The sequence below is a fragment of the Plecotus auritus genome (assembly GCF_963455305.1).
Source record: "Plecotus auritus genome assembly, chromosome: 1".
Lineage (NCBI taxonomy): Eukaryota > Metazoa > Chordata > Mammalia > Chiroptera > Vespertilionidae > Plecotus > Plecotus auritus.
Window position 1 is genome coordinate 114,441,608 of NC_137770.1, and position 24,096 is coordinate 114,465,703.

Here is a 24,096-nt window from a genome sequence, read left to right on the forward strand (position 1 = left end):
TTCGTGTGGAACAACGTCTGAATAGCACAACATACCTGAGTATCGTTGCTGATCACGTTCATCCTATCATGTTGATGGCATATCCCAATGGAGATGGCTTCTTCCAACAGGGCAATGCGCCATGCCACGGTGCTCGTATTGTGCAGGAGTGGTTTCAAGAACATGAGGGAGACTTTACCTTGCTTAGGTGGCCCCCACAATCACCAGATCTCAATCCAATTGAGCATTTGTGGGACGAAGTTAAAAGCCATCAGGCAGCTGGTTCCACAACCATCAAATCTCACAGAACTGGACAGTGCTATTCATCAGGCATGGTGTCAGATTCCTCGCATCACCTTTCAACATCTCGTGGAGTCAATGCCAAGAAGAATCGCTGCAGTATTGAAGGCAGAAGGTGGCCCAACAAAGTACTGATGGTGTGGTCATAATAATCTAGCCACTCAGTGTATATGTAGGCTATGGTTAATACAGCCATGCGCCACTTAACAGGGATACATTCTGAGACATGTGTCACTAAACATATTGTGGGAACATCATAAGAGTATATACTACACAAACCTGTAGGTTGTAGCCTATCACACATTTAGACTGTATGTTTACCTCCATTGTATATGTGGTCCTTCATTCACCAAAACAGTGTTATATGACACACGACTATATATGGTAAGAAAATAAAATTTGTAATTATTTGTCTTAAAATGCTCAGTGACTCCTCATTGCTTACCAAATCACATTTAAACTCAACAGTTAAGGTCTTCTGTGATTCAGTCCCAACTACCCTTTTCAACTACTTAGCTCCCATATTTCCCATATATATCTTATGAACTTAAAAACCTTTACTTACAACTCACTGTCCTTCAAGTACCCCATCCTTTTCTGCCTCATGCCTATGCTCATACTCTTTTTTTCATGAGAATACTTTTTTTCCCTTGATAATTTTTTCCATCCACCCCTTCCCCCATCATCCCATTCTTCCTCTCAGAATTCTAGTCATCAGGTTCCATTTCCTCTTTCAAGCTTGTCCTGTTTCCTCCAATTTCCTTTAATCCTCACTGCTCTCTCTATTTCTCTTACGCATGTAGCTAATTTGGCCTGATGTTGAGGTTATAGAAGCGCTTCCATTATTCATACTTTAGGATTATAACTTCTTTGAAGGCATGCATAGTCTAGTTTCCATCTTGTACCCAACCCCATATCACCTAGCATGACACCCTTGCATAAGGCCATCCATAAAGACTTATTTATTTATTTATTTATTTTTAATTGTAAAAAAATACTTTAATTGATTTTTAGAGAGTGAGAAAGGGAGAGGGAGAGAGAGAAATATCAATGTAAGAGTGAAATATCGATCGGCTGCCTCCTGCACGCCCTCTACCAGAGATGGAGCCCACAACCCAGGAATGTGCCCTGCCCAAGAATCGAACTGGCAACCTTTCAGTGCACAAGAAGATGCCCAACCAATTGAGCCACACTGGCCAGGACAAAGACTTACTTATTTTTATACAAAACTGATTTATTGAAATAACAGTGGAAATTTATACAAAAAATTTTTTTCTGATGTATTCTTACTTTTTTTAATCCTCACCTGAGGATATGATTATTGATTTTTAGAGAGAGAAACATCAATCAATTGCCTCCTGTATGTGCCCCGACTGGGGATTGAACCCACAGCCTAGATATGTGCCCTGCCTGGGAATTGAACCCACGACCTTTTGGTGTATGGAACGACGCTCCAGCCAACTGAGTCACCCAGCCAGGGCTCTGATGTATTCTTTCACATGTATTTGTTTTTTGGTTGTTTTTTTTTTTACTAAATCAAGGAAATCATTTCATCAAAATACTTATTTATCTTGGGGTTGTAGTTTTCATAGTTTTGTATTGGTGACCTTCAGAATACTGGGAAACATTTAGACTCAAAAAGATTTATTATAAATAGATTTTATCATGAATTATAAAATGATAAACATAATAAATATTAGCATTTTATTCTTCATATAAATCCAATGTAAATTTAGTTATATATGACATCTCTGTGCTCTAAGTAGGAGATACTATGAATTTTTTTGACTTGAAAAATTGTTTGTATGCTTTATATTTTACTTTTTTATTTTTAAATTACAGTTGACATATAATACTATATTAGTTTTAAGTATATAATCTCATGATTAGACATGTATATAACTTTCAAAGTGATCACCCCCAATAAATCTGGTACCCATCTGACACCATACAGAGTTAATACAATAATCCTATATAATAAAAGTGTAATATTCAAATTAACCATCACTCTGCTACACCCACAAGCCATGCCCACCAGCCAATCAAGAGCGAGTATGCAAATTTACCCAATCAAGATGGCTGCGGCCACGGAGAGAGCAGGAGGGAGGCTTGGGTTTCCCCAGCGATGGAGGAAGCCAAGCTTTCTGCACACCCTGGCCAGCCCAGGCCTCCACTCAAGGCTACAAAGTTTCAATGATAGAAGATAAATAAATCGCAACAAAAATGGTGGCAGCTACGGAGCTGGAGAGAGCAGGAGGCTTGAGTTGACCCCGGCGATGGAGGAAGCCAAGCTTCAACAGCCCTGGCCTGCCTTGGCCTCCACTTAAGGCTACAAAGTTTCAATTATAGAAGATAAATAAATCCCAACAAAAATGGCTGCGGCCACAGAGCAAGCAGGAGACTTGGCTCCGCTCAAGGCTACAAAGTTTCAATTATAGAAGATAAATAAATCCCAGATCCCAGGGCCTCCACTTGGGTCGCCAGGGGGCGTGGCCAGCCTGCAAACCACCACAGGCCCCTCTCCCAGGCTGACCCACACCCCAAGGGAACCCCCACCCTGATCCAGGACACCCTTCAGGGCAAACCAGCTGGCCCCCACCCATGCACCAGGCCTCTATCCTATCTAATAAAAGAGTAATATGCAAATTGACCATCACTCCAACACACAAGATGGCTGCCCCCATCTGGACACAAGGTGGCCGCCACAAGATGGCCAGCAGGGGAGGGCAGTTGTGGGCGATCAGGCCAGCAGGAGAGGGCAGTTGGGGGCGATCAAGCCTGCAGGGGAGGGCAGTTAGGGGCGACCAGGCCGGCAGAGGAGGGAAGTTGAGGGCGACCGGGCCTGCAGGGAAGGGCAGTTAGAGGGGACCCAGGCCTGCAGGGGAGAGCAGTTGGGGGGGACCAGGCTTGCAGGGGAGGGCAGTTAGGGGTGACCAGGCCTGCAGGGGAGGGCAGTTAGGGGCAAACAGGCTGGCAGGGGAGCAGTTAGGCATCAATCAGGCTTGCAAGGGAGTGGTTAGGGGGTGATCAGGCTGGCAGGCAAACACGGTTAGGGGCAATCAGGAAGGCAGGCAGGCAAGCAGTTGGGAGCCAGCAGTCCTGGATTGTGATCCCTACTGGGATCAGGCCTAAACGGGCAGTCAGACATTGAGGGGTCCCAGATTGGAGAGGGTGCAGGCTGGGCTGAGGGACAGCCCCCCGTGCACGAATTTCGTGCACCGGGCCTCTAGTCTATACTAATAAATGCCTAGGTGGTCCTCGCACCCTCATGTGCAATGTCATCACAAGATGGCTGCCACAAGATGGCTGCCACAAAGATTGCCGCCACTCAGATGGCCACCACAGGATGGCCACATGTGTACAGTGGAGGCAGGGCCTGTCTACTGCTCCGCACGGTTAGGCCTGGGGGGTCCCATGGCTCCGTGCGGCATGGAGGAGGCCGGTCCCAGCATCTCTGCCACCTTGCATGAAAGAGGCTGGTCCTGGTAGAGGAGGCAGGTCGCAGCAGGGTAGGGCAGTTGTGGGCGATTGGGTCAGCAGGGGAGGGCAGTGGGGGGCAATCAGGCTGGCAGGGGAGCAATTAGGTGTCAATCAGGCCAGTAGGGGAGCAGATAGGGGGCGATCAGGCTGGCAGGCAGAAGCAGTTGGGGGCAATCAGGCAGGCAGGCAGGGGAGCGGTTAAGAGCCAGCGGTCCCAGATTGTGAGAGGAATGTCCTACTGCCGGTTTAGGCCCTATCCCACCAGGCCTAAACCGGCAGTCTGACATCCCCCGAGGGGTCCCAGATTGGAGAGGGTGCAGGCTGGGCTGAGGGACACACACACACACACACACACACACACACCGTGCACAAATTTCGTGCACCAGGCCTCTAGTATTTTATTTCTTTTGCTGTACTTTACATCCCTGTTACTGTTTTGTAACTACCAATTTGTACTTCTAAATCTCTTCACCTTTTTCATCCATCTCAACTCCCCTCCCATCTGGCAACCATCAAAATTTCCTCTGTATCCATGAGTCTGTTTCTGTTCAGCTTGTACATTTATTTTGTTCTTTACATTCCACATGTAAGTGAAATCATCTGACTTCTGTTTTTGTCTGACTTATTTCACTTAGTATATTATAACCTCTAGGTTCCATCCTTGTTGTTGCAGATAGCAAGATTTCATTCCTTTATTATGGTTAAATCATATTCTATTGTACACATACACCACTTCTTTATCCATTCATCTATTGATCGGCACTCAAGTTGCTTCCATAGCGTGGCCATTGTAAATAGTACTACAATAAAGATAGGGATATATATGTCTTTCAATTTAATGTTTTGGGGTTCTTCAGATAAATATCCTGAAGCGGAGTTACTGAGTGCTTCGTTGTCTTTGTTTTAAAGTCTATTTTGTCTGGTACAAGCATTGCTACCCCAGCTTTTTTGTTTGTTTGTTTGTTTGTTTGTTTGTTTGTTTCCATTTTCATGAAATATCTTTTTCCATCCCTTTCAATCTGTGTTTGTCTTTTGATCTGGAGTGAGTCTCTTGTAGACAGCATATGTAAGGATCTTGTTATGTTATCCATTCTGTAACTGTATATCTTTTTAAGGAAGCATTCAATCCATTTGTATTTAAAGTAATTGTTAACAAATATGTATTTATTGTCATTTTAATACTCATAATTTTGATCTTTTTCTTGAAGAAGACCCTTTAATATTTCTTGTAATACTGGTTTGGTGGTAATGAAATTCTTTAGTTTTTCTTTGTCTGAGAAGCTGTTTATTTGTCCTTCTATTGTAAAGAATAGCTCAGCTGAATAATCTTATACGTTCCTGTTTTTAATCATTTTGAGTATTTTATGCCAGTCCTTTCTGGCCTGAGAAGTTTCTGTAGAGAAATCAGATGACAGTTATATGGGCACTCCCTTGTAGGTAACTAACTGCACTTCTCTTGGTGCTTTTAAGAATCTCTCTTTGTCACCTTTGGCATTTTAATTAGGATGTGTTGGTGTGGGCCTCTTTGGGCTTATCTTGTTTGGGGCTCTCTGCACTTCCTGGACTTGTAGGTCTATTTCTTTCACCATGTTTGTAACGTTTTCCATCATTATTTTTTCAAATGGGTTTTCAATTTCTTGCTCTCTCTCTTCTTCCAGCACACACATGATTTGAATGTTGGCATGCTTTAAGTTGTCCCAAGAAGCTCCTTACACTATTCTCATTCTTTTTAAAATTCTCTTTTCATTTTGCTGTTTTGATTGGGTGTTTTCTGCTTTCTTACTTCCAAATTGCTGATTTGATCCTCTGCTTCATCTACTGTTGATTCCCTGTAATGTATTCTTTATTTCAGTTAGTGTATTCTTTATTTCTGACTATTTATGTCCCTTTTTTTGGTATGGTTTCCATATCCTTTTTTTATGCTGTTGAAGTTCTAAGTTCTTTGAGCATCCTTTTAACCATTGTTTTGAACACTATATCTAGTCATTTGCTTGCCTCCATTTCATTTAGTTCTTCTTCTGGAGTTCTGTTCTCTTTCATTTGGGACATGGTTCTTTGTGTCCTCATTTTGGCTGCATCCCTATGTTTGTTTCTATGTATTAGATAGAGCTGCTACATCTCAGTATTGGTAGAGTGGCCTTATGTAGTAGGTGTCCTATTGGGCTTAGCAGCACAGTCTTCCCAGTCACCTGAGCCAGGCTTTCCAGGTGCCCCATTCCCCCACATGTGAGCTCTGTACACCCTCCTGTTGTAGTTGAGCCTTGATTGCTTTTGGCACATCCTTGCAGGCCAATGGGCTGCAAGGACCAGCTGTAACTATAGCAGATGAGATGCTGTGCAGGTATCAACACCACAGAGCAGGCTTTCAGTAGGGCTTTGGAGCTCACTGAGCATGTATCTCGTAGTGGGGTTTTGGAGCTCGCCGAACATGTAGAGGTAATTAGGCTGTAATCAGTATGGCCTCAAGCTGTCCACCAAGTGGACACTTGAGCCAAGGTCAGCCATTGCCTGTGCCCTGCCCAGAGCCACCCGGCATGAACTACAGAGTAATCTGCAGAAGTCTGCTACTTGTGTTGGACTTGAAGGTGCCTGGGAGAGGTCAAGCTGCGAACCAGGGCTGTCTACTGCTAGTGACAGGCCTGGGGCCACTTAGCAAGAGGTATGGGTTATGCAGAGACCAGATGCTGCTTTTTAAAGAGATTTTAGGAAAGTCCCAAACATGAGCCAAGAGAGGCCATTTGTATGAAAAAGTCACTGGAAATGGTTTGGGTGGGCCTGCAAATTGGGTGGGGCAAAACCTCAGGAGAAATCACCAGGGCAGGACAAATAGTGTTAGCCATGTTGATGGAGAATCATATATAGTGCTCACCCTACTGGCTCTGTGGGAGCAGAGCTCAGCAAAGGAAAAATGGTCTTTACCAGTACTTTTGTCTTAGAGAAAGCTGCCTCCCCAACCCTCATCGTGAAGCCAGACAATTCATTTCCTCCCCATATGTCCCTTGGTGCCTTTCAAGCTGCTGCCCCAGCTCTGAACTTCAGAATGGGACCAGCCCCTTCCTCATCTTCACCCTTTCTACCAGTCTAGATGTGGCTTCTTTCTTATATTTTTAGTTATAGGAATTCTATTCAGCTAGACTTTAGGTGGTTCTGAATGATGGTTGTTCTGCAATTTAGATGAAATTTTTATGTGGTTATGGGAGATTATAAGTACTGCACTTATCTATACTGCCAACTTGACCAGAGGTCTCTGTATGCTTTATATTTTGAATCGTAATTGTGTTGTGTTGGAAGCTTTCCATATTGCCGCATACTTGTATGATTATTTATTCTCTCTTTTTCCATGTGTCCCCCCACCCCCCCACCCCGCGCCACACACACACCAGGGTCATGCCATTTCTGTACTTATTTTTTTCCTATTAAGAATTTTTTCTAGCTTCTTTATTCCTAATGGTTAAAAAGAGAATTCAGACAATAATCTAAAACACTTTTTCATCAATGACTGGCTCCTTTCATCACTATGGATTTTGCTGGCCAAACCATATTTGACATTTTTGTCTTCACTAAAGTTGATAGTTGCAGTCCATAAAGATTTAGTAGATTTAGTCAGTCATAGAAGATGCTGATGATTTGAGAAATGAAGCTTTTTATTAAAATACATTCTTTAGTATGGTATGAATTTCTATGGTTTATGAAAAGGAATAGTCTCTGTGTGATTTCCCGGTTTCAGGAATAGACCTATGTTAATCCAGAACAAAAGAGGTGGGGGGCGGGTGGGAGGGAGTAGGTGGAGAGCCAGAGTAGTTTCTCAAGTGAATAGATTTATAGAACCTACATCAGGATAAAGCTCTCTTAGTAAGGTTATTGACCCAGTTAATGTCCTTCACTTTATCCGTTTTTATTTTTCATTGAATAATATCTTCACTAAATTGGGTAATTTCAAAACAGTTGTAATAAAAAACTGATTTGACAGTTATTAAACATAGTTATTGGTAACCGATGTTTGGTGCCAATTCAGCACCAACAAGAATCCCTAATTTGGGATGAGGTGAAGAAGAAAACTTTATTTACTAGCAAAAAGCTCAGTTGTGATACACCCACGCTCCTCTCCAGCTAGACAGCTCCATTCTACTCCTTGCTGGTCTGCTTTCTGCTGCACTAATCTGCTCTACTGTGCTTTGGTCTGTTCTGTTCTGTGCCAGTGAGACATTTTCAGTGTTTCAGCTTAGCCGGAGAAATGCAGTCTTCAGTCTTTGGTGAAAAAGGAAAATGAGTCTCCAGAGCCAGAGTGGAGCTGTCTTACATGGACAGAAGTATGTGCTCCTGGTCTCCAATTGGTCCTTCCTCATGCAAATGAGGACTCTAAATCCTTGCACTTTGATTGCTCCAAAAGGCACTGTCCTGAATGGTCAGATTAGAGCCACTCTGATTGGTCAAAGCTGTTGAAGCCTGACTGGATTGGAGGAAATCTCAGTCCTATTGGTTGAAATAGGATTTCAGGAACTCCTTTATAAGGGCTGGCTTAGATCCAGAAAGTGCAGACAGGCAGTTCAGTGCAGGCTTCTCCCTGAAGAGAGGTTTGCATGAGAAGGCCTCTGTGTAGAAATGGCTGCTATGATCTGTGTTTTTTTTTTATTTGAGCCCATACTCTGGCTTCTCTTCAGAGCATATAAATCTTAAACCTTTTACTAAAATTTTAGCCCAATTAACCCCAGGAACCCTTCGTAGTAGGTGTCTTTTTTTCTCAGGGCTCACATTACACACTGATTTCCTTACATATAGCATCTTAGTATAATAAGAGTTTGGAAAAATAAGAAAGTACTGTGAGTAAAAAGCAGCCACAGAAGGCCCCATGGAAAGAGGAAATGAATCAGGACTTAAAGCTGACCCAAGTTTTATGGGGGCACCTCAGGGTGGGTAAAATGGGTTGAGCAGAGCTATGAGTAAGTTATAAACCAGCAAGTATCTTGTTAAGTGCCTAAAATATCACAGATTCTAAATACGTGATTATTAGGAGTAAAATGATAAATGTTAATAGAATAATCTTTAAACTCACTTAAAAATACTAAGATCTCAAAATCCTTTCAACTGACCTCATTTTGTTGATGAGGAAAGTGACTTGCTTAAGACAGGAAAGAACTTCCCCAGAATCACTACTGAATTAGAGGCAGGAATGAAACCCAGGCCTCTATATCCCAGTCTAGCATTCTGGGCAGCACATGCCAAACTATCTATAATAATAAAAGGGTAATGTGCTAATGAGAATGGACGTATTCCGGACATCCTTCCTGCTGAAGCAGGGGCCGGAGGGAAGCCAGCCTGGGGCCCAGGTGCCTGCGGGCAGCCGGAGGAGGGAAGCAGCCTGGGTCCGGGTGCCAGAGGGAAGCCGGTGCCTGCAGCTGGGGGAAGGAAGACCTACTCTTGCACGAATTTCATGCATTGGGCCTCTAGTATGGAATAAACTAGACAATGTTGAAAATAAAAATGTGCTGGGTTATCTGAGATGTCAGCAAAATTTGTTGCCGGTTAAGACAGAAAGGATATGGTTTGTGTATAGTAAGAAACATATTGTATTTCTAAATGGAACTTGGATTCCTTAGACATTGTTACCAAGGCAGGTACTGAAGAAAGCTAAAGAAATACTGACCTGCCCTAACCAGTTTGGCTCAGTGGATAGAGCGTCGGCTTGTGGACTGAAGAGTCCCAGATTCGATTCCGGTCAAGGGCATGTACCTTGGTTGCGGGCACATCCCCAGTAGGAGGTGTGCAGGAGGCAGCTGATCAATGTTTCTCTCTCATCGATGTTTCTAACTCTCTATCCCTCTCCCTTCCTCTCTGTATAAAAGCAATAAAATATATTTTTTTTAAAAAAGAAAAGAAAAAGAAATAATGACCTGAAAGCCTTTCAAGCCATTCTCTATAGCAATGGGACACTACAGCCTGGCACACAATATTAAGTCCATTTTCTAAAGCAAAGGGCACTAAAGAGAAGCCTATCACATGAAATTCTGGCCCTGAGCCTAGGTCACAGCAAAATAGGTTCAGTTTAGAAGGACCTCTGTTCTCTCACTCTCTGCACAATATATAGAATTAAAAGTCAAAGGAAAGGGCATTCTTGCTCCTTTGAAATCCAAAACCAGCCAGCTAGACCCAGAATTCAGTACAGTGTTACTCAAGAAAGTGTCTACATCTCATGTAAGAACCAAGATAAAGACAATAATTTTCTTTCTCCTTTAATTTATGAGAAATGACAAAATGACAGCCTGAAAAAATTAGACTCTTTCAATGAAGAGGTAATAAGATCTTTATGATTTTAATCCTTGAGCAGTCCTTGGAGCAGTTTAAGTATATCTGAGCCCCCAGGAGGACCATTCAGTAATGGGAAAATGCTGATGCTTTTTATTACCACTCTTTAGTTAGAATTTCTCTATTGCCATTCAGAGACTGAATAGTTTCATTTAATTACTTCAGTGTTTCTTATTTTACACTCTAAGAATCTGTACCAAGACGCATGTATTAATGCCCCTACCTGGTGCTGAACTCTGCCCTTATGCAGTTACCTTGGTTTGAACCTTTCTGGCAAAAAGAAGATAGTTAACTTTCTGAGAAAACTCAGGGACTTTGAGCAGCTCTTGGTACCATGGCAATCCTCACCTACCCATCTAACTAGCAGATATTTAGACTTATATCTAAGTAACTAATCTCATATAAGCCTGTGCAGTTAAGTAGAAGAATGAACAAGTCAGACATTAAAGTCCCAAAACTTTATCCTAACTTGTTTGTGGACTTATGCTTTATCTGTTCTGCCTTGAACATGTTAGAATTGTGAATTTCGTAAGTTTTCTGTTTACTTGCAGCAACACAGTAACAGAGTTAAAGCATATGGTAAACCAGCAAAGTCAAGAGAAAGCCACTGTGAAATATGTATAAGATCCCTTCTGGATCAGCCTTTCTTGCCCATACATTAGTTGTCTTTGAAATTCATTAGGAATTGGCTTGAAGTAGAGCTTTGCAGATTGAAACTGGGGGTTTTTTCTTTCTTTTTTTTTTAGTATCTTTTTATTGATTTTAGAGAGGAAAGAGAGGGAGAGAGATAGAAACATCAATGATGAGAGAGAATTATCAGCTGTCTCCCACCCCCCACCCCCCCCCCCCACACACACACACACACACACACACTGGGTATCAAGCCTGCAACCCCGGCATGTGCCCTGACCTGGAATCGAACCATGACCTCCTGGTTCATAAGTCGGTGCTCAACCACTGAGCTACAGTAGCCAAGCAAAACAGGGGATTTCTTTTTTTATATATATTTTATTGATTTTTTACGGAAAGGAAGGGAGAGAGATAGAGAGTTAGAAACATCAATGAGAGAGAAACATCGATCAGCTGCCTCCTGCACACCCCCTACTGGGGATGTACCCGCAACCAAGGTTGACTGGAATCGAACCTGGGACCCTTCAGTATCCACTGAGCCAAACCCGTCAGGGTGAAAACGGGATTTCTATGATACTTTTGTTGTTTTTAAATTTTTATGGAAAACTTTGCTTGCTTGCTTTAAGAGGTAAAAGGGTAAAAATTAGTGCTCTGAAAATTTCCCCAATCATTTTTCAGACTTCTATTTAGATGCCTCTCTTGATCAGCTGCCATTGGCAGGAAGTTCACATTCCCGGCCCGCTTACAAAGTGAATACCAGTATGAAAACAGAAGCTTGGCTGTCAGAATTCCCCCATTAACTGCTGTTAACTGCTTAGCTTTCCTACTGGGCACCAAATCATATTTGTGTTCAAATATAAAAGACTAGTGGTGGCAGAGTAAGAAAGATACATTCTATCTCTGGCTTTAAACATGTTTTTATAAGAATGACTAGAGGCCTGGTGCACGAAATTCGTGCACGGGTAGGGTCCCTAGGCCTGGCTGCCTATCAGGGCCTTCTGGCTGCTGGCTAGGACCTTCCTTCATTCCACGCCGCCCACTGGTGATCAGCACACATCATAGCGAGTGATGGAACTCCTGGTCTCCTGGTCGAACTCCCAAGGGGACACTTTGCACATTAGCCTTTTATATAGAGAAATTTCTAGATTTTCTTTAACTGTTCTTTATTTTGTAAAGGTTTTGTAATCTTCAGATTTCACTAGCAGTTTTCTTTAGTTCACATTTCCCACTGTTCTCTTTACCATCTTATATTATGTAAGATTTTAAACATGGGCCAAGACACTTATAATTTATAACTAGAGGCCTGATGCACAAAATTCGTGCAAGGGGCTCAGCCCTCACGGCCCTGGCTGCCCCGGCCGGCCCTCGCAGCCCCTCATAGCCCCTCGCAGCCTCAGCCGGCCCTCACAGCCCTGGCTGCCTTGGCCAGCCCTTGCAGCCCGGCTTTGTCTGGAAGATTGTCCGGACAGTCATCCAAAAGGATGTCCAGACGGTCATTCTGCTATTCAGTCTAATTAGCATATTAGCTCTTTATTATATAGGATGCTTTGAACCTCAAATTCATTGTAGAAATGGCAGCCAAACATCTTGAAATTGACTTTATTTTTTAAATATATTTTGTATTTATTTTTAGAGAGAGGGGAAGAGAGAGGGCGAAGGGACAGAGAGATAGAAACATCGATGAGAGAGTAACATCAATTGGCTGCCTCCTGCACGCCCCTTACTGGGGGTCGGTCCCAAAATTCAGGCACGTATTCTGAAAGGGAATTGAACTAGCAACCTATAAGTATATGGGACGACACTCAACAAACTCAGTCACATCAGCAGGGCTTGTTTATTGACTTATTGATGATAGTCTGACAGGTGTGAGGTGATATTTCCTTGTGGTTTTAATTTGCATTTCTTTGATGATTACTGACATTGAGCATCTTTTCCTGGTCTATTGGCCATCTCTATGCCCTTTGGGGGATGTCTGTTCAGGTCATCTACACATTTTAATCAGAGAGAGAGAGAGAGAGGGTGTGTGTGTGTGTGTGTGTGTGTGTGTGTGTGTGTGTGTGTGTGTGTAAGTTGTATGGGTTTTTTTTAATCCTCACCTGAGGATATGGTTTTTATTGATTTTTTTTTTAAAGAGAGGAAGGGGTCACAGGGGGAGAAAAACATCAATTGGCTGCCTCCCATCTGCACCCCAACCAGGGATCAAACCCACTGCCTTTCAGTGTACGGGATGACACTCTAACCAATTGAGCCACACTGGCCAGGGCATTGTATGTGTTCTTTATAAATTTTGGATATTACCCTCTTATCCAATGTATCTTTGATGAATATCTTCTCCCAGTCAGTAGCTTGCTTGTCTTCTCATTTTGTTGATGATTTCGTTTGCTGTGCAAAAACTTTTTAGTTTGATGTAGTCCTATTTGTTTATTTTTTTAATTATTATTATTTTTAAATCCTTACTCGAGGATATGTTTTTATTGGGGGTTTCTTGGTTTTGTTATTTTTTGGTGTTTTTTAGAGAGGGCGGGGGAGATACATCAATGTGAGAGAAACATTGGTTGGTTGCCTCCCATACGTGCCCTGACCTTAGGATCACACCCACAACCTAGTATGTGCCCTGACTGGGAATCGAACTCGCAACCTTTTGGTGTATGGGACAAAGCTTCAACAACTGAGCCACTGGCCAGGGCTTGTTTATTTTTCTTGTTTTCCTTTGCCCAAAGTGACATATCCAAAAGAGCAATGTCAAAGAGTTTATTGCCTACATTTTCTTATAGGAGTTTTATGGTTTCAGGTCTTACATTTAGGTCTCTAATCCATTTTGAGTTTATTCTTATATATGGTGTAAGAAAGTACTCTAGTTTTATTCTTTTGTATTTATCTGTCCAGTTTTCATGACACTATTTGTTGACTAGACTGTCTTTACCATATTCTTGCCTCCTTTGTCATAGATTAATTGACCACATAAGCATGGGTTTATTTCTGGGCTCTATTTCTTCCATTAATCTGTCTGTTTTATACCAGTACCATGTTGTTTTTATTACTGTAGCCTTGTAGTATATCTATTAGGTAGCATGGTACCTCCAACTTTGTTCTTCCTCCTCAAGATTGCTGTGGCTATTCAGATTCTTTTGTGATTTCATATAAATTTTAGGAGTATTGGTCCCACTGCTGTGAAAAATACCATTGGTGTTTTGATAAGGATTGCATTGAATCTGTGGACATTTTAACAATGTTAATTCAAAAAAGAATAAAAAACAATGTTAATTCTTTTTATCCATGAGCACTGTATATGCTTTTATTTATTTGTGTCTTCAGTTTCTTTCTTCAGTGTCTTATAATTTTTGAAGTACAGGTCTTTTACCTTCTTGCTTGAATTTATTCCTGGGTATTTTTTTTAATGCAATTGTAAATGGGATTGTTTACATAATTTCTTTTTCTGATAATTTTCATTGGTTTATAAAATGCAACCAAATTTCTGAATATTTATTTTTTATCCTACTTTGATGAATTCATTTATTAGTTTTAAGAGTTTTTGGTGGAATCTTATAGGGGTCTCTATATATGATATCATGTCATCTGCAAGTAATGACAGTTTTACTTCTTCCTTTCCAATTGGATGCGTTTTATTTCTTTTCTTTTTGTCTGATTGCTGTGGCTAGGTCTTTCAATACTGTGTTGAATAGAAGTGGTGAAAGTGGACACCCATCTCTTATTACTGATCTTTAAGAAAAATGCATTTAGCCTTTCACTGTTGAATATGATATCACCTGTGGGTTTGTCATATATGGTCTTTATTATGTTGAGGCATATTTCCTGTAGTCCCACTTTGCTGAAAATTTTTATCATAAATGGATGCTAGATTTTGTCAAATACTCTTTAAGCATCTATTGATATGATTATATTATTTTTATCTTTTTAAAACATATTTTTATTGATTCTTGGAGAGAGAGAGAGAGAGATGCGAAGTGAGAGTGAAACATCAGTTGGCTGCATCCTACACACTCCTTCATTTGGCTGCATCCTACACACTCCTTACTGGGGATTGAACCTCCCACCTGAGCATGTGCCCTGACTGGGAATTGAACCAGCGACCTTTTGGTGCACATCAGCCAGGGCATATCTTTCATTTTGTTCAAGTTATGTATTATGTTAATTGATTTGTGGATACTGAAGCAACCTTGCATCCCAGAAATAAATGCTACTTGATCATGGTGTATGACCTTTTTAATATATTGCTGGGTCCGATTTGCTAGTATCTTATTGAGGACTTTTGTGTCTGTGTTCATCAGGGATATTGGTTTATAATTTTCTTTTTTTGTAATGTCTTTGTTGGAATAAGGGTAATGTTGGCCACTCGTAAAATGAGTTTGAGAGTCTTCCTTTATCTTGAAATTTTTGGAATAGTTTGAAAAAGATTGGTGTTAATTCTTCTTTGAATGTTTAGTAACATACACCTGTGAGGCCATCTGCTTGGGACTTTTTTGTTTGTTGTGGGTTTTGGGGATTTTTAAAATATATTTTTATTGATTTCAGGGAGGAAAGGAGAGGGAGAGACAGAAATATCAATGATGAGAGAAAATCATTGATCAGTTGCCTCCTGCATGCTCCCTACTGGGGATCGAGCCTGCAACCCAGGTATGTGCCCTGACCAGGAATCCAACCGTTACCTCCTAGTTCATAGGTCAGCACTCAACCACTGAGCCACACCAGCTGGGATGTTGTGAGTTGTTTGTTTTTTGGTTTTCTTTTAACTTTTATTATTGAGAATACTAGAGGCCCGGTGCACTAAATTCAGCCGGCAATTGAAGCAAGAGTGTCTGGCATGGAAGGGCAGGTCCTAGCTGACCTCTGGGCTCCCGAACCCCCACGCGCCCCCCTTCGCCTGAGTCAAGGCACCTGAGTCCCCACGCTGAGATGCAGTGAGTACAGCTGGACTCCGCAGGCCTGGGCACAACATGGGCCTCTGGGCCACCCAGTGGTGCCACATGGAAGCCAGGCAGACAGCGCGCTTTCTCCCGCCAGCCTCGCAGACCGGCTCCTGCCTGAACCCATGGGGAATCCGACCGGTCCCTGTGGTCCCAGCGGCTGTGGTCTGGCTCATCCAGAAAAGGCCATGCAGGTGTCAGGAAGGGGGGAGTTCCTCGTAGGCACCGGGCACCTGAGCACAGGGGCTTCCCCAGCGTGCAAGCCCTGGTGTCCTGGAGGAGGGAAGCAGAGGGAGTTAGAGCGAGCTCAGAGGACACCCCGCATTCTCACCACACCTCCGTCTGTCAACTCCACTCTAGGTAGCTGGCGAGAGGTCGCAGCCTGCCCACCCCCACCCCTCAAGCGCTGTGGGAGGTTGGTCACCACCACCCACCCCCAGTTCCCCATCCCAGCCCGGGGCCAGGCCTCCATCAGGCAATCAGGTCCTGCCTGTTGCTGGTCTGCCGGGCTATCATTTGGGGCTGGGACCCCTGCCAAGCTCCTTCAGCTCCTGGGAGCAGGGCGGCAGTCCCGCCCCCACTGTCACCACTGGTCACCATCTGCGGGGCAATCGGAGGGGCAATCGGGCCCCTTCTCGCACCTGCCTGGGCCTGGCACCGCCCGCTCACCTGCTCCACCATCCCGCCCCAGTCCCGTTCTCATGAGGGCCCATCAGGGCCAGCAGCACCTCCAGTGCCGCCGCTGCTAGCACCATGTTGCCAACACCCACCATGTTCCACGCCGCCCCCTGGTGGTCAGCACACGTCATAGTGAGCGGTCGAACTCCCGGTGGAGGGGACAGTTTACATATTAGGCTTTTATTATATAGGAAGGATTACAGATGCCCTCCTTTTCCCCCCCATTGCCCACCTCCACGTGGTTCCTACCCCATCCCAGGTCTTCACCACCTTCTTGTCTGTGTCCATAGATAAGATCTTTGGTTAATCTCTTCCTGTCCCCCCGCCCCTCTTGCCTCTGAGATTCATCAGTCTGTTCCACACTTCCATGCCTCTGATTCTGTTTGTTTGTTAGTTTGTTTTTTTTGTTTCATACATGAAAAGACATTTTATTATTATTTACTATACTAGAGGCCCAGTGCACGAAATTCGTGCACTGGGGGGGGGGGAGGGTCCCTCAGCCCAGCCTGCACCCTCTCCAATCTGAGACCCCTTGGGGATGTCTGACTGCTGGTTTAGGCCCAATCCCACAGGTCATCCTTCTCACAATCCAGGACTGCTGGCTCCCAACCGCTTGCCTGCCTGCCCGCCTGATTGCCCCTAACTGCTTTTGCCTGCTAGCCTGATCACCCCCTTACCACTCCCCTGCCAGCCTGATCGACACCTAACTGCTCCGCTGTCGGCCTGATTGCCCCCAACTGCCATCCCCTGCTGGCCCAATTGCCCCCAACTGCCCTCCCCTGCTGACCTGGTTGCCCCTAACTGCCCTCTCCTGCCAGCTCAGTCACCCCCAACTGCCCTCCCCTGCAGGCCTGGTCTCCCCCCAACTGCCCTCCCCTGCTGGCCTGGTCGCCCCTAACTGCCCTCCCTTACAGGCCTGGTTGCCCACAACTGCCCTCCCCTGCCAGCCCAGTCACTACTAACTGCCCTCCTCTGCTGGCCTGGTCCCCCCCAACTGTCTTCCCTCACCTGCAGGCCTAGTCCTCCCAACTGCCCTCCCCTGCTGGCCTGGTTGCCCCCAACTGCCCTCCCCTGTTGGCCTGGTTGCCCCTAACTGCCCTCCTATGCTGGCCTGATTGGCCACAACTACCCTCCCCTGCAGGCCATCTTGTGGTGGCCATCTTTGACCACATGGGGGCGGCCATCTTGTGTGAGGGTGTGAGGATCAATTTGCATATTACCTCTTTATTATATAGGATAACATAGTAGTGAATATACCTGATTGCATTTTCTCAAAGGGCAAATGAGAAACGGGGCAGCATTTCACTGAAAACCTCAATATCATCTGTCTTTTGGAGGATTCAGTTTCCTACAACATGTATGATACTGTCCACAAGGATACCAATGGTGCTTAGTAGAAAAGAACATTTTGCTAAGTTGTTCTATCATGGATCCTTGCTCAAAGTGTTCATCTTTTTCTTCTAATCTGGTTTTTGGTATTTGATCCTGTGTTTCTCCATAATTATACACAAGATCTGGCCGAGGGATAGGTTTGGTGTCTTCACCAAACCTATCCACAGAAGGATGATAGTAAACTATCGTCCTGCCATCAGATATCAAAGAATATCCATCAGATGTCAAAGCAAGTTCTACTTTGGAATTATAGTCATCTGGAAGAGAAGAGTATGTGGATTTATGACACACACAATATAAAGGTCCATTTTGGATTGGAAATAAATATTTCAAGACAGTTCTGTTTGATATTGCCCATTTTACTGCTGATACGTCCATGGTAAATCAAGATCCTTATCAGATGGTATGGAAAAAGATTTGAAGAGAAAATGCTTTTAAAATTTGCTTCTAAGCATACCTGTTTTTATCCCTCGACAGCTGCTCACTGCAAGCCCACCATCTTTCTTTTACCTGGGTTCCTAGGAGACACCACTCCTGCCTCTGATTCTGTTTTATTCACCAGTTTATTTTGTTCATTAGATTTCTTATTAATTTTTATTTTTAGATTCAATTATTGATAGATGTGTATTTATTGCCATTTTATTGTTCATACTAGTGGCCCGGTGTATGAAATTCGTGCACCGGGGTGGGGGGGTGTCCCTCAGCCCAGCCTACACCCTCTCCAGTTTGGGACCCCTCGAAGGATGTCCTACTGCCAGTTTACAGGGATCAGGCCTAAACTGGCAGTCGGACATCCCTCTCGCAATCCAGGACTGCTGGCTCCTAACCGCTCACCTGCCTGCCTGCCTGATTGCCCCCAACTGCCCCCCGCTGCCGGCCTGCTCACCCCCAAATGCCCCCCTGCCAGCTTGATCACCTCCAACTGCCCCCCATGCCAGCATGCTCGCCCCAAACTGCCCCCTTGCCAGCCTGCTCGCCCCCAACTGCCCCCCGCCGCCGGCCTGCTTGCCCCCAAATGCCCCCCCACCAGCCTGATCACCCTCAACTGCCCCCTGTGCCAGCATGCTCACCCCTAACTGCCCCCCCCCTGCTGGTCTGCTTGCCCCCAACTGCCCCCCCTGCTGGCCTGCTCACCCCCACCTGCCCTCCCCACTGGCCTGCTCGCCCCCAACTTCCTCCCTGCTGGCCTGCTCACTCCAAACTGCCCCCCCCGCTGTCCTGATCACCCCCAACTGACCCCCACTGATGGCCTGCTTGCCCCCAACTGGCCCCCCTGCTGGTCTGCTCACCCCCAACTGCCCTCCCACCGGCCTGATCACCCCCAACGGCCCCCTCCTCCAGCCTGATCACCCACAACTGCCGTCCCATCCTGGCCTGATCACCCACAACTGCCCTCCCCTCTTGGCCTCTAACCACCTCTACCTTGGCCCTGCCACCATGGCTTTGTCCAGAAGAACATCCGGAAGGTCTCCCAGTTGAATTAGCCTATTACCCTTTTACTAGTATAGGTAGAGGCCTGGTGCATGGGTGGGGGCCGGCTGGTTTCCCCTGAAGGATGTCCCGGATCAGGGTGGGGGTTCTGTTGGGGTGTGGGGTGGCCTGGGCGAGGGGCCTGTGGTAGTTTGCAGGCCGGCCATGCCCCCATGGGGTGAGGGTCCCCGCTGGGGGGTCATGGCCAGCCTGGGTGAGGGACTGAGGGCTGTTTTCAAGCTAGCCACACCCCCTTCAGGGTGGGGGTTCCCGCTGGGGTGCCTGGCCAGCCTGGGTGAGGGGCTGATGGCTGTTTGCAGGCTGACCGTGCCCCCAGCGGGGACTGTTACTCCATGGGGGCATAGATAGCCTGGGTAAGGGACTGAGGGCCATTTTCAGGCTGGCCACAGCCCCTTCAGGGTGGAGGGTCGCTCTGGGGTGCCTGGCCAGCCTGGGTGAGGGGCTGATGGCTGTTTTCAGGCTGGCCAGGCCCCCCAGCGGGGACTCTTACTCCATGGGGCCGTGGCCAGCCTGAGTAAGGGGCTGAAGGCCGTTTTCAGGCTGGCCACGCGCCCCAGCAACCCAGGCTCTCAGCCCCTCCTTGAGCAGAGGCCAGGGCAGGCTGGAAGCCTGGGTCGCCCCCATGGACCCAGGCCCCCAGCCACTCCTTGAGCAGCACCCCTGGTGACCCAGGCTCCCAGCCCCTCCTTTTTTTTTTTCCAGCCACTCCTTCAGCAGCGGCCAGGGCAGGCAGGAAGCTTGGCCGGGGGCAACCCAAGCCTCCTGCTTGCTCCAGCTCCATAGCTGCTGCCATCTTTGTTGGGTTAATTTGCATACTCACTCATGATTGGTTGGTGGGCACAGTGGAGGAATGGTGAATTTACATGTTTCTCTTTTATTAGTGTAGATTTTTTTATCTCTTCATTTTGGGCTCCTTCTCCTCCTCTTTTCCCCTCCTTCTCCTCTTCCTCCTCCTTGATCCTTCTCCCCCTCTTCCTCCTTCCTCCTCCTCTTCTTAAAGAGTACCCTTCAACATTTCATGTAATACTGGTTTGGTGGTGATGAATTCCTTTAGCTTTTTCTTATTTGTGAATCTCTTTATCTGACCCTCAATTCTAAATGAGAGCTTTGCTGGGTAAAGTAATCTTGATTGTAGGTCCTTACTAATTTTCCTGGTAGTTCACTTTGAATATTTCTTGCCACTCCCTGCTGGCCTGCAAAGTTTTTGCTGAGAAATCAGCCAACAGTCATATGGCCACTCCCTTGTAGGTAACTAACTGTTTTTCTCTTGTTGCTTTTAAGATTCTGTCTTTGTCGTTAGCCCTTGTTATTTTAATTATGATGTGTCTTGGTGTGGGCCTCTTTGGATTCCTCTTGTTTGGGACTCTGCGCTTCCTGGACTTGTAAGTCTATTTCTTTCTCCAAGTAGGAGAAATTTTCTGTCATTATTTCTTTAAATAGGTTTTCAATGTCTTGCTGTTTCTCTCTTCTCCTCCTGGCACTCCCATGATGCAAATGTTGGTACTCTTGAAGTTGTCGCAGAGGCTCCTTACAACTATCTTCATATTTTTTAATTCTTTTTTCTTTTTGCTCTTCTGATTGGGTGTTTTTTGCTTCCTCATATTTCAAATCATTGATTTTATTCTCAGTATCCTCTACTCTACTGTTGAATATGTGTAAATTATTCTTTATTTCAGTTAGTGTATGCTTAATTTCTGACTGGTCCTTTTCCATGTCTTTGACATTCTTACTAAGATCCTTGAAAGTCTCATGAAGATCCTTGAGTAAGTTTATGACCATGATTTTGAACTCTGTATTCAGTAGTTTGCTTGCTTCCATTTCTTTCATTTGTGACATGTTTCTTGGTTTCTGCATTTAGGCTGCTTCCCTGTGTTTGTTTCTGTATATTAGGTAGAGCTGCTATGTCTCCTGGAATTGGTAGAGTGGCCTTGTGTAGAGAGCTTCACAAATAAGAAAAAGCTAAAGGAATTCATCACCACCAAACCAGTATTACATGAAATGTTGAAGGGTAGTCTTTAAGAAGAGGAGGAGGAAGGAGGAGCAGGGCTTGTGTAGAAGGTGTCCTATACTGCCCAGTGGCTCAGCCTCCCCAGTCACCTGAGCTAGGTACTCTAGGTGGGCCCCTGTGTGGTCTGTGTGCACAGTCTTGTATTTGAACCTTGATTGCTGTTGGCAGCACTGGGAGGAGTTGACCTCCAGGCCAATTGATTGTGAGGACCAGCTGCAACTATAGTGGGAGAGCTGCTATGCAGGAAACAACCCCTATAGAGCAGGACTTGCTTCAGTGAGGATCTGGTGGTCACTGAGTTTTCCTCTGGAGTGTGTCACTTGTGGATGTGTAGAATTGTAATCTGCTATGGTCTGAAGCTGTCCACTGAGTGCACTGGCTCTAAGGCCTTCAGGGAGGAGCAAAGTTAGCCACTGCCTGGGGCCACACAGCAGGAGCTACCGAAGGATCTGCAGACAGCTGCTATTTGCTGTTTGTAGTGGGCTTGGAGATTCTCAGGGAAGGCCCAGCTGTGAAGTAAGGCAGGCTGGTGCTAGTGCTGGATTTTGGGCCTTTTAATGATAGGTTTGGGGCACACTGTCAACAGCTACCACTTGTTTGAGAGATTTTAGCAAAGTCTGAAGCCTGAGCCAGGACAGGCCATTCATATGGAAAAGCTGCTGCAAACAGCTGGGGTGGGGCTGCAAATTGGTTGGGGCAGGGTCTCAAGGAATCACCAGGGTGGAGCAAACAGTGTGCTCCAGGCTGATATGGCTGCCTGCCCTGCGACAGAGAAGGTCCCTGTCTGGGAAAAAGCCATCCCCAAGTCCTGCCCAAATGCCAGATAATCTATTTCCTCCCTGTGTGTGTCTGGGTCCCCCAAAGCTGCCTGGTGCTGGCAGTCTAAGTAAGTTCGTTTGCCAGCCCTTTAAATGGAACACCTGGGTCTCCAGCAGCCTCTGTGTCACTCAGCCCCAATCCCCACTGGTTTTTACAGCCTGTAGTGTGGGGACTTCTCCTCCCAGCTCTGGGCTGGGGGTCTGGTGTGTGGCTGGGATTCCTTGCTCCTCACGAGTGGCCTCCACAAAGACAATCTCCCTCCCAATTAAAAACACACCACACGTGTTGGACCAGCCTGTTCTGTGCCTTCACTCCTCCTACCAGTCTGTGTGCTTTCTTCTTTACTTCTCTAGTTGTAGGACTTCTAGGCAGCCAGCTTTCAGGTGGTTCTGGATGATGGTTGTCTGTATTTTAGTTGTCATTTTATTGTAGTTTTGGGAGGCAGTGAATACAGGAGTTTACCTATGCAGCCATCTTGGTTCTCTTGTGAGTTTTTGATTTTTGATTCTATTTTGTTAGTAATTATCAGTTTGTTTGAATTTTCTGTTTCTTCTTGATTCAGTCTTCGAAGATTATGTGTTTCTGGGTATTTATCCATTTCTTCCTGGTTGTCCAATTTGTTAGCATATAATTGTTCATATAATTTACTTTTAATCCTTTGTGTTTCTGTAGTGTCAGTTGTCATTTTTCCTCTCTCATTTATGATTTTATTTATTTATTTGGCCCTGTCTCTTTTTCTCTTTATGACATAGTTATAGGTTTATTAATTTTGTTTATCTTTTCTAAGAACCAGGTCTTGGTTTTATTGATCTTTTGTATTGCTTTTGTATACTCTATTTTATTTATTTCCACTCTGATCTTTATTCCTTTTTTCTACTCACTATGAGCTGTGTTTGTTGTTCCTTTTCTAGTTCCTTTAAGTATAAGATTAGATTGTTTATTTGATATTTTTCTTTTCTTTTTTTTGAGATAGTCCTATATTGATATAAATTTCCTTCTTAGAGCTGCTTTGGCTGTGTCCCATATTTTGGGTGGTGGTGTTTTTATTTTCATTTGTCTCAAGGAATCTTTTTATTTCTTCCTTAATCTCATTGTTAACTTATTTACTATTTATTATTAGTAAATAATACGTTATTTAGCCTCTATGTGTTTGTGTGTTTATTAGTTATCTTTTGAAATTGATTTCTAGTTTCATACCATTGGAATAAGAAAAGATGCTTGAGCCCTAGCCGGTTTGCTCAGTGGATGAACATCAGCCTTTGGACTGAGGGTCCCGGTTCAATTCCGGTCAGGGGCACATGCCCAGGTTGCCAGCTTGATCCCCAGTAGGGGGTGTGCAGGAGGCAGCTGATCAATGATTCTCTCTCATCATTGATGTTTCTGTCTCTCTCTCCCTCTCCCTTCCTCTCTGAAATCAATAAAAATATATTTATTTTAAAAAAAGACCTTTTTTATTTTTATTTATTTATTTATTTTAAATATATTTCTTTATTGATTTCAGAGAGGAAGGAAGAGGGAGAGAGAGATAGAAACATCAATGATGAGAGAGAATCATTGATCAGCTGCCTCCTGCATGCCCCCTACTGGGGATTGAGCCCACAACCAAGGCATGTGCCCTTGGCCAGAATCGAACCTGGGACCCTTCAGTCCGAAGGCCTACGCTCTATCCACTGGGCCAAACTGGCTAGGGCAAGAAAACCTTTTTTAAAAAAAGAAAGAAAAGATGCTTGATATGATTTCAATCTTCTTATATTCATTGAGACTTGTTTTGTGGTTTAACATGTGGTCTGTCATAGAAAATGTTCCATGTTCACTTGAAAAGAATGTATATTCTGTTGCTTTGGGGTGAAAAGTTCTAGGAATATAAATTAAATATCTGGTCTATCATTTAAGGCTGCTGTTTCCTTGTTGATTTCCTGCCTGGGTGATCTATCCATTGATGTCAATGGGTTGTTAAATTCTCCTACTATGATTGTATTACTGTCGATCTCTCTTTTTCTGTCCAATAATACTTGCTTTATAAATTTAGGTGCTTCTACATTAGGTGCATAAGTGTTTACAAGGGTTGTATCCTCTTTTTGGATTGATCTC

General features: G+C 44.6%; 2 protein-coding genes across 2 annotated transcripts in view; one reads left to right on the forward strand and one right to left on the reverse strand.

Annotated features, from left to right (window-relative positions):
* HMG20A (high mobility group 20A) overlaps positions 1–24,096 on the forward strand; it is a 154,064-nt gene that overhangs the window by 118,120 nt on the left and 11,848 nt on the right. The window lies entirely within an intron of this gene.
* Positions 17,616–18,065, reverse strand: LOC308258213 (large ribosomal subunit protein mL42-like; the record flags this gene model as incomplete). Its single annotated transcript, XM_080688504.1, has 1 exon — positions 17,616–18,065. The coding sequence occupies one exon, from the start codon at positions 18,063–18,065 to the stop codon at positions 17,616–17,618; it is 450 nt and encodes a 149-aa protein (XP_080544630.1).